This window comes from Quercus robur, chromosome 5 (assembly GCF_932294415.1).
Source record: "Quercus robur chromosome 5, dhQueRobu3.1, whole genome shotgun sequence".
Classification (NCBI taxonomy): Eukaryota; Viridiplantae; Streptophyta; class Magnoliopsida; order Fagales; family Fagaceae; genus Quercus; species Quercus robur.
Genome location: NC_065538.1, coordinates 3,601,046 through 3,611,275, shown reverse-complemented (window position 1 = coordinate 3,611,275; position 10,230 = coordinate 3,601,046). Strand labels below are relative to the sequence as shown.

The following is a 10,230-nucleotide window of genomic DNA, read 5'->3' as shown; positions in this document are numbered from 1 at the left end:
CAGTCGCAGCCTGTACCTTCTCAGGATGTGAAACACCTCGTCAAGGTCCCTGATGTGGTCGGTCTCTAATTTGCTCTTTACAACCATATCATCTATATACACCTCGACAGTTTTTCCCATCTGCCGTTCAAACATCCTAGTCATCATCCTTTGATAGGTCGAACCGGCATTCTTCAGGCCAAAAGGCATCACCTTGTAATGATAATTGCCAATTGGGGTGACAAAGGCAGTTTTTTCCTGGTCTTCCGTGGCCAAGGATATCTGATGGTAGCCCTGGAAAGCGTCCAAAAAACTCATTCGGGGATGCCCGACGGTTGCGTCGACCAGTCGGTCTATTCGCGGCATTGGGAAAGGATCCTTCGGGCAAGCCTTATTTAAGTCCGTGAAGTCCACACAGACTCGCCATTTCCCGCTCTTCTTCTTCACCACGACTGTGTTCGCCAGCCATTCGGGGTAGAAGACTTCCTTGATAGCCCCAGCTCTTTTCAATTTCGCCACCTCTTCCCTCACAGCGTCTGCATGCTCCCTTGACGGGCGCCGAGGCGGCTGCTTCTTTGGGGTAATAGCTGGGTTAACGTTAAGGTGATGGCGTATTAGGTCTGAGTCGACCCCAGGGGCTTCATAAGGATCCCAAGCGAACACATCCTCATTTCGACGCAGAAAATCAATTAGCGCCGACTTCTCCTGTGCTGGCAGCTCCGAGCCAATCTGGAAAAACCTTTCGGGGTCTGATCCGACGAGCACTTTCTCTAGCTCTTCACAACTCACCTCCAGGTCCGGTCCTTCATTACCTGCAACTCGGACCGGGGCTTTTGATTGCTATAAGGTATTCCCGGTTGAAGTGGAAGGCGCGTCGCTTAATTGTCGAGCAATGGCCGATACCATGCAATGCCTGGCCACTCCTTGATCCCCCACTATCTCTTTGATTCGGCCCTCTGAGGGATACTTCACCTTCTGGTGCAGGGTAGATGACACAGCCCCTAGCGTATGAAGCCATGGCCGTGCCACGATAGCCGTGTAGGGTGAGTATGCATCCACCACAATGAAATCCACTTCCACTATTTCTATGTCTGTTTGCACAGGCAATCTGATCATGCCCTTAGGGATGACGATTTTTCCCTCAAAGCTAAGCAGAGGAGTGTCATATGGCGACAGGTCCTCCTGCTTTAAATTCAGCCCTTTGTACAGGTCCGGGTACATCACTTCCACGGCGCTGCCCTGATCAACTAACACCCTCCTCACGTCATAGCCTCCTATTCTGAGTGTCACGACTAGGGCGTCGTCATGGGGCTGAATAGTTCCCTCTTTGTCCTCTTCCGTGAATCCAATTAATGGCACTCTCCCTCTAGCCCTCTTGGATTCCTTTTCGCCTGACTCTGTCGGGAACCTACCTACTGACATTACTCTGAATGGGACGGAACCGGTTCTCCCAGGTGCGGCAAGAATGACATTTATCGTGCCGATGGGTGGCCTCAAGGTACTTTGCCTGGTATCGACATTTGACTGCTCAGGACGTTGCAACAGATGCCCTAGCTTTCCTTCTCGGACGAGTCGATCCACATAGTTCTTCAGATTCCTACATTCGTCTGTGACATGGCCGGGCTCTTGGTGGTACGCACAATATAGATTCTGATTGCGTTTTGAGGGGTCACCTGCCATCCTATTTGGCCATTGAAAATAGGGCTCGTGCTTTATTTTTCCCATGATCACGTGTAATGGCTCTCGGAACACAGCGTGGACTACCTGAGCCCCTGTAGATCCCGACTGTTCTGCATAATCTCTTCTCGGCTTATTACTGTTACTGAAGCGGTCCGACCTGAAGTCCCTTCTCTCCTGGGGGACAAACTTCGCCTTTCCCTTCCCGGTTTGCTGGTCCTCCTCGACCCTCTTATACTTGTCTATCCTGTCCATAAGTTGCCGCACGCTGGTTGCTGGCTTCCCTGTGAGAGACTTTCTCAAACCATGCTCTGTTGGCAAGCCCCTTTTAAAGGCACTGATGGCGACGTCATCGTGACTCCCCTCTACCTCGTTGTGCACCTCCCAGTATCTGTCCGAGTAGGCCTTTAACGTCTCTCCTTCTCGCATGGACAGAGATAAAAGGGAATCGAGGGGCCGAGGGACTCTAGTGCTGGTGATGAAGCGGGAACCAAAGGCCTGCGTCAATTGTTTGAAGGAGTCTATAGAGTTTGGTGGGAGGGCATCAAACCATCTCATGGCCAGGGGCCCCAGGCTGGAGGGGAACACTTTACACATTAACGCCTCGTCCCTGGAGTGAACGGCCATCCTCTGGTTGAACTGGCTCACGTGCTCCACTGGGTCAGTTCGACCATTATACAGGCTAAACGTTGGCTGATTAAATCGCCGAGGGAGCACCGCCCGCTCTATCCTACGGGTAAATGGCGACTGGGAGATTCGATCCAGGGCCTTGCTCATGGCGTCATTGACTAAGCCTTGGTAAGGTGGGCTTTTGCGGCCGCGTTTGTGAGGCCTCTCTTCCTCATAGGAGAACGTCTCGCTCGGGGGGGTCCTCCTCCTTCGTCTGTATTCATCATCCTCACCACTGCTAGTATCCGAAATGGGCAAAGGACGTTTTTGTTGGGCTCGCCGCAGCCTTTTCCTCAAATCCTCAATCTCTTGCTGCAGAGCCTTCTGCTCGTTGTGCTGGCGGGATGCATGGTCTTTCCCTTTCGAGCGACTTTTACTCGTGTGAGCGGTGTTCACACTGCCCTCTCGTTGATCATTTTGGTCTTTTGCTCGTTCGAGGTTTACAAAGTTGTCCTGTCGTTGAGATTCAGTACGTCCAGCTTGGCGCGGACCTGATCCTTCCATCCCTTGCTGTTTCACTTGTCAAGACACAAGTTCTTCCCACAGACGGCGCCAATTGTAGGGTGACGAATTCGGGGTTCAGGCCCAACCGGTGGGAGATCCTGGCCCAAAAGTCCCTCAACAATGAATTTGTAGAGAGCGAGTTATAGAACTAGGTCTTTGACAGGAGAAAATGAAGTTACGACCAAGCCATGCAACCTAGTTGGACGTAGGGATATTCCTTCGAGCATTTTTAGTAAAGGTCCCTGAGGCTGTTCTTGTTGCTTCTCTCTCTTTTATCCTCCTTTATCCTTTCTTCTCTACACCCTCCGATCCCTCTTCCATGGGGATCTCCTTTCCTTATATAGCTCCCTTCCTGAGATCATGTCCCTACACTTGTCAGTCATCCCATCCTCCACTCGAGTGCCTGTTCCATAGGTCATTCTCCCTCCTTTCTGTGAGTTGCAGTGGCCAAGGTCACTCTGCGTTCCTGTCCCTTCCACATTAATGCGGCTGGAAAAGTAGTTCCCTGGCATTTAATGCGGCAGTTGTGATTGTCTCTTCCTCCTTCCTGAGTGTCACGCATTGTTTCCGTGTACTGGGCGACCTTTCGCTAAGTAAGGGGTGCAAATTGGATGCTTACTTGGTGAGTCCGAGGAGGTGTTCCTCCTCGGACGCCCCTTAGTAGGCCCGGCCCATCACTATTGGGACGGGGTATCCTACGCCCACGCCTTTTCTTCTTTATCACGGCTGGGCTGGGTACATGAGTTATGGCCCAACATCAACTGACAGACTTTACCCACCACATGTACATATATATATATTTTTGAGAAATCACATGTAAGATAATTGCCACAATTTGACCCGTTTGGTAAGAGATTTTTAGTAATATAATTTTTTTTTGGAAATATATATGAATAAAAAAATATGTTAAAAAATGTGTAATGTTCTTTGAACACAAAAATCTTTTGTTTAAACAAGAGTAACATAAGCCCGGTAGAATTAAGTAGCTACTCTTTAGTCTTTACGCAATTGATAAATCCAATCTCTCTCACCAAAAATCTTTCCCTCTTTCCATTTTCCCGCCCACTTCTCTCTCTCTCTCTCACATTCAATGGCAAGAACTTTCATTCTCTTCCTTGTGGTTATTCTTCCTCACCATTACAGGTACTTTAATCACACAACAAAACTCTACGCTTATTATATTATTAATTTTCTTTTACAAACTAAACAACTCTGCCTAATTGATTTGTCTTAGACTGAGTAAAGCCATTTCATAATTTCTTTTCTTTTCCTCCATTTTCTTAGCAACCAAACACAGCTTTGAAACCAGGAAACTCGATAGAAAAAAGATCCATTGCGTATTTTCCATTTCTTCTTTGCATTTTCCGAATTGTTATTATCATTATTTTGTGTTTCAATTGAATTTCTGGAATTTTTTAAATGATTATTATTATTTTTTTGCAGTGTTCATCTTCAAATGACGCTTCGAATCGTTCCGTTCCTCGCGAAATTTCTATTCTTCTTCCTTCTGGTCTCTGTGCCTTTCCCTTGCTGGTAAAAAGTTAGGGTTTCATATATACATTTGAATTTGATAATCAGTAACTGCTTTGTTTGGCTGCTGAGAAAATTCGGGAAAAGAAAAGAGAAGTAACGTTTTGAAATTCAAAGTGTTATTGTGTATCTACTCTGGTTTTGAATTTGCTCTACTTGAAAATGCTTTGTTATGAAAATTTTAGTTCACAAGCTTAAGAATAGGTACTCAGATGGTGTTGTATTAAATTGCTTTGTTTGGTTCCTGAGAAGAATTCTGGAGAAATTTTAGAGCATTGAAGTGTACCTATACTCTGTTTGAACTTTTATGCTCAGTTTGGTTGCTAAAAGAATTGTAGCTCATGAGCTTTAGAATAAGCACTCAGATAGTGTCGTATTGAATTGCTTTGTTTGGCTGCTGAGAAAATTCAGGAAAAGAAAAGAGAAGTAACATTTGGAAATTCAAAGTATTATAGTTCAAGTCTCTGGTTTTGAATTTGCTGTATTTGAAAATGCTTTGTTAAGAAAGTTTTAGCTCACAAGCTTAAGAATAGGTACTCAGATAGTGTTGTATTGAATTGCTTTGTTTGGTTTCTGAGAAAATTTCTGGAAATTTTAGAGCATTGAAGTGTACAAATACTCTGTTTGAATTTTTTATATTCAGTTTGGTTGCTAAAAGAATTGTAGCTCATGAGCTTTAGAATAAGCACTCAGATAGTGTCATATATCATATTAGGGAGTCCAAAAAAGGTTACGAGAATGAAAGTATTTAGTTGTTTGCAATCAATATACAGAAATTGAAGTGCATTTCTGTTTTCTTTACTCGTTAAGGAAATCCATAGAATGAAATAAAAGCATGAAAGAGATTCTATATGGGATTTAGGGTCTTATTTTACTTTATTTTAAGAGGTCCAAATCTTTTTGTGAGCTTACATGCCTATGCATTACTTGAAAAGGAAAATTTTATTAAAAAAGGAGATGATTAAAGAAACAAAATATTGAAATTTGATTCATTAGGGTTTAGGAGTCGTTTGACCCCAAAAAAATTGGGACTAAGGCTTGGTTGTTGTTGTTGTCCTAGGATTTAGGAGTCATCTCCCAGTTTTAATGATGCCGCTAATTCTGTTTCTAACTTCATCTGAACCTTTTTTTGACAAGAAATTTGTGAATGACTTGTATTTTTCTCGTTTCAACATTTTTTTTTTTGGTGTGGGGGCTTCAACAAAATTTCCTCTAAACTAGTTTGCATGAATTTCTTTCAACCTACTACATGGTAATTCAAATGACTATCTGTGTGTGCTTTTGATCACATGACTTGGTCATTTGGTTTGTTTAAATGCCTTAATGAGTCATGTGATTAAATAGACATCGACAGTTTTTTGAAATGCCATGTAATAGTTTAGAGGAGATGTCTCCATTTGGAGGAAAACTTTGTCATGGGACTTCTATGTCAATGTCTTGTTAAATTTTTTTTATATTATTTTTAAATTTTATTGGCCTGCTATGTTAATGGTTGGGGAAAACAGGTCTTCAAGCAATGGGAGCATGCTGAATGAGAAAACATTAGCTATGATAAAACCAGATGGATTGTTTGGGAACTACACTGATAGGATAAAGAATGTCATTCTGGAATCTGGTTTCATCATTTTCAAGGAGAAGGTTGTTCCACTTGATGAGGACAGTGCTGCAAACTTTTATGCTGAGCACTCTACGAGGAGCTTCTTTTCTAGCCTTGTCAAATACATGATGAGGTATCCATTATGTTTTTGTGATTTGTCACATGCTATTTTTAATTACTTTATAATAATAATAATAATAAAAAAAAAAAAAAAAAAAATTAAGGTTATGAAAATTGGTTCTTGAGTGGATTGCCTGCTGTTCTTGTGTTGGCATTTATTCTTTGGCAAGCTCCATATTAGTTGTCTGAATCCTTTTGATAAATTGCTAGATTGAAGAAAGTCACATCTTTCCTAGCTCATAAAATAATTTACCAAGCAACCACTATTGTGCTGATATATGCTATAAAGATATATATCTAATGCCCATGGAAATGGTTGAGATGCTAAAATTATGAAAAGCATAGTCATGCTTTAAGTATTTCCTTGACTAATTTGTTGACTGATGACTTTATTTACTCAACGCATGAAACTATTAATTTCTGTACTATGATTCTTTGGAGCTTATTAGAGCCTTGTTGTTGGAGGTGTTGAGTTCTTTTGGAGAAGTCATCTGGTAGAAGTCTCTGTTGTGACTCATGAGCCCTGCCCCAACTTTTCCATACCCTTTGTATTGGAATTTCTGGCTGTCTATTTTTACAAACGAGTGATAAATTACATAAACCGATGGCCTTGTCAACTGGTTTTCATTGTAGTTCTCATCATATTGAATTTGAATGATCATGAAATTACTTTGCATAGTAAGGTACTAAGGTTGCTTCTATGATGGTATTGAATAGTCTATAGTAATTACTTTGGAAATGTTTTCTCTCTCTGTATGACTCTGGTGCTACCAGTGGTCCAGTGTTGGTTATGGTTTTGGAGAAGGAAAATGCTGTCGCCGATTGGCGCACTCTAATTGGGCCAACTGATGCTCGCAAGGCTAAGATTAGTCATCCCCACAGGTGATTTATGTTCTCATTTTAATCCTCTTTGTGCTTGTATCTCTTTTTCTGTCTGTCTTTCGTTTGTCTTATAAGTATATGGTCCCTTCTCCCTTTTCACTTTGTCTTTTAATGTTAGATCCTTGAATTCAATTAGTAAAAATCTCATGATTGTATCTGTCAAATAGTTCTTTGTAGGATTTCATAATTATTAGTTCTGGTTTTATTTTCAGCATAAGAGCACTGTGTGGGTTAGATTCAGAAAAGAATTGTGTTCATGGTTCAGATTCTACTCAATCAGCAGAAAGAGAGATCTCATTTTTCTTTAAAGAGGTGTCTGCAGGTCAATTCCTATCCTCTTTTTTCAGTCATTATGGAAAGACGTGTTCTTTTATGCTAAAGCTTATGCTTTTCTTGGGTATAATGAGCTCTAGCTCAAATGACACATCCTCCCCTTGTAAGAGCAAGATGGAGTTTCAGGTTGAGGTCTTGGGTTCATTACCCACTGGCTACATGTGTAACTTACCGAAATTTTTTTTGTTTTAAAAAAAAAGGATAAAATGATACTGTGCTGGTTAAAATTTATACTTTACCTCTTGATGTTTGGCTCATTTGCTATCTGCCATTGTATAATTTGGAAAGTTTCACTTTCCCATCCACAATGATAAAATTAAACACCATACCACGGGATCTTTATTTATCTTGATATATGTTCACTAAATTTATGCAATATGCATCAACAAGTAGTTATAAATATCTCCACAGGAAGAGAGAGAGAGAGAGGGAGAGCTTTTTTCATTTGGGTATGGGTTGCTGTAGGATACCTTTGTTCTTCTTTGTAATTTTTTTTCCTTCTTTGTTGTTCAATCTTTGTTGGGGAATGACAATTATCTGTTGTTCTATAGTAGCTTCTGTAACATCAGTAGCCTTAAAAAGTGATATAGCATGGGAGATCAGATTGTGACAAGTTTGTGTTTCAAACTTGAGTATGCAGTATATACGCTGATATTTTGTCCAACTGTGAAACCAAAATATTTGAAATTATGAATTGTAATCATGATAACAATATGTTACTCGCCTTTTTTCTCTGGTAGCTCATTTCTTTGCCTACTTCTGAATCTCAATTTGTTGAAGATTAAGGAGAGCAAATTAAAATTTGAAAATTTAAAAAATTTTGTAACTAACATTCCAACCCAAATAGATGTGAGAGTCCAAATCTCAAGTGATATAGCATGGGAGATCGGATTGTGACAAGTTTGTGTTTCAAACTTGTATATGCAGTAGATACGCTGATATTTTGTCCAACTATGAACCCAAATATTTGAAATTATTAATTGTAATCATGATAATAGTCTGTTACTCTCCTTTTTCCTCTGGTAGCTTATTTCTTTGCTTACTTCTGAAGCTCTGTTTGTTGAAGATTAAGGAGAGCAAATTTAAATTTTAAAATTTTGTAATTAAAATTCCAACCAAATAGATGCAAGAATCCAAATCTCAAAGTCAAATCTGCAATCTAAAAAATGAAAAGGATTATGAGGATCTGCTTGTACCAGCAGAGGGAGGAAGGTACACTGTTGGTGTGAACATCAATTTGTGGCTTTGGTGTTCTTTTATTTACGTTGAAGGATACGATGGGATCAACTCGTTAAATGAGATGAACTGAAACAAGACATATAGCATTTGATTTGCACAAGAAAAAAAGAACCATTTTGTACGTGAATAAATATCTAATACTTTATACTTCTAAATTGCATCTTGCTTGAAAGGAAACACTTGAAATATATTTTGGTTGCTTTATTTCTTTTTTGACAGGAGGAGTGGTTACTGAACACGACGAACTGTAACAGGTACAAGTCTCTTTAGCCTTTACACTTCTACTCATACAATTTTCCAAATTGGATAACTGCTCTGGCAACTCCTTTATGTTGGTTAGGCCATTTGTTGCTAAAAGTGTCCTGTAAACCTTTTAAGTCCTGTGCAATTAAATAGGTTCTTGTGATATATAAACACTGGCACAGTTTATCTGTCAGATAATACAAAACTTCTATTATTCTAGCGATTCAAGCAAAATTGTCAGCAAGATTCTACTTATATTTAGGGAAGCAGTTGAAAATTCATTCAGCGCAATTCCATGGAGATTGCTGAACTGTTTATTTGCTACTGCTTTTTTCTGGTAGGAGGTCCCTTTTACATAAGAGTTAGTTTTTGTAAGTTATTATCCAGTGTTGCTATGGTGAGGTCACTGAAAAGCAACATGAAGTATAGAGGAGATTGTTAGTTACTTATCTACACACCATAGTTAATCTGAATCAAGGAGGGTGAATTTTGAGAAAAAAGGGATCTTATTTCTATTAGAGGATGTGATGCTTAGTTCTCTACAGGGAATATGATGCTGACAGTTTATTATTTAGAACATAAACTGAAAATGTGGTAGGTAAAGATGAATTTTTTGTAAGATTGGTCATGGACATGCAAAGTCAATGAATCTGCATTTTGGAACTTGTTCAATTGAAATTTACAATGGTTTATTTTGTGCCTTAAGTAATGCAGGATCTTAGAAGCCAGGAAAAATCAATCATATTTATCTATCTGATTGCACATGCATGTGGTGATGGTGCAACCATAACGTTGTTAGAGGAAACAATAATCTCCTTGGAAACCTATGATTAAGGCAAAGTCCAAGAATAAATGTTCATGATAGATAATTAGGTTATTAGCATTTTCTTTAGTTTTTCTCTAGTCCAGGGTATTTTAGTAAATTCTATAATTCTTGGGTATGGGGCCACAGCTGTGGGCCTTGGGTTTTATTTTATTAATAAGTTTTATTTAGTTATGGGTGTTTATGTGTGGGTTTTGGTTCAATTCATTGAGGGTTTAGTGTTGAGGCAGATTGTGGGCAGATTCAGTTTCTGTTTCTTCTTGTTTGCAATCCTAAATCAATTCTTTTCTCTTCCCTATTAAAACCCTAGTCATTCTTGAATCCTAACCCTTTCTTTCTAAAGGTTCTAAACCATAAATTCATAAATCCTCTAAACTTGTGGCACAAGCATACATAGAAATTTTTTTCAATTTCTCCTATTATGCATCTAGCTCATTTTTATTTATTTATATATTTATTTTTCCAACTTCTCCTATGTGATAGAGATAAATAAAATTTTGTTGAAGTATTGTGTCTACCTTTCAAAAAGCATCAATGTAGTAAAATATTGTAGTCTTAAATATGTTAAAAGAGGAAGAGGGAAGAAAACATTTTAGCATGGATGTTAATATCTCAATCTGTTTATTCAATGGCT

At 39.6% G+C, this 10,230-nt stretch overlaps 2 protein-coding genes across 3 annotated transcripts; one reads left to right on the top strand and one right to left on the bottom strand.

The window, feature by feature from the left end:
* Positions 1-819: 819 nt before the first annotated feature.
* Positions 820-2,829, bottom strand: LOC126727687 (uncharacterized). The gene is made up of 2 exons (XM_050433614.1): positions 2,510-2,829; positions 820-1,660 (listed from the first exon to the last, which is right to left on the bottom strand). The coding sequence occupies exons 1-2, from the start codon at positions 2,827-2,829 to the stop codon at positions 820-822; spliced, it is 1,161 nt and encodes a 386-aa protein (XP_050289571.1).
* A 979-nt stretch (positions 2,830-3,808) lies between these two features.
* On the top strand, positions 3,809-9,073 carry LOC126724861 (probable nucleoside diphosphate kinase 5). Of its 2 annotated transcripts, none has more exons than XM_050429286.1 (6): positions 3,809-3,972; positions 4,273-4,362; positions 5,865-6,089; positions 6,851-6,958; positions 7,171-7,280; positions 8,750-9,073. In XM_050429286.1, the coding sequence occupies exons 1-6, from the start codon at positions 3,920-3,922 to the stop codon at positions 8,779-8,781; spliced, it is 618 nt and encodes a 205-aa protein (XP_050285243.1). In that variant the 5' UTR covers positions 3,809-3,919; the 3' UTR covers positions 8,782-9,073. The 2 variants fall into 2 exon arrangements, with proteins under 2 accessions (XP_050285243.1, XP_050285244.1); XM_050429287.1 differs by lacking the exon at positions 3,809-3,972 and adding an exon at positions 4,022-4,166.
* Positions 9,074-10,230: the final 1,157 nt, after the last annotated feature.

What these genes read in the sequence shown, in the direction of transcription:
- LOC126727687 (XM_050433614.1), bottom strand. Translation starts at nt 2,829, where the DNA reads ATGGAAGGATCAGGTCCGCGCCAAGCTGGACGTACTGAATCTCAACGA. An exon ending in AGGACCCCCCCGAGCGAGAC is followed by an intron (nt 1,661 to 2,509) that starts GTTCTCCTATGA and finishes ATGGCCAAATAG; the next exon opens with GATGGCAGGTGACCCCTCAA.
- LOC126724861 (XM_050429286.1), top strand. Translation starts at nt 3,920, where the DNA reads ATGGCAAGAACTTTCATTCTCTTCCTTGTGGTTATTCTTCCTCACCAT. An exon ending in CTTGTCAAATACATGATGAG is followed by an intron (nt 6,090 to 6,850) that starts GTATCCATTATG and finishes TGGTGCTACCAG; the next exon opens with TGGTCCAGTGTTGGTTATGG. An exon ending in AAGATTAGTCATCCCCACAG is followed by an intron (nt 6,959 to 7,170) that starts GTGATTTATGTT and finishes TTTTATTTTCAG; the next exon opens with CATAAGAGCACTGTGTGGGT.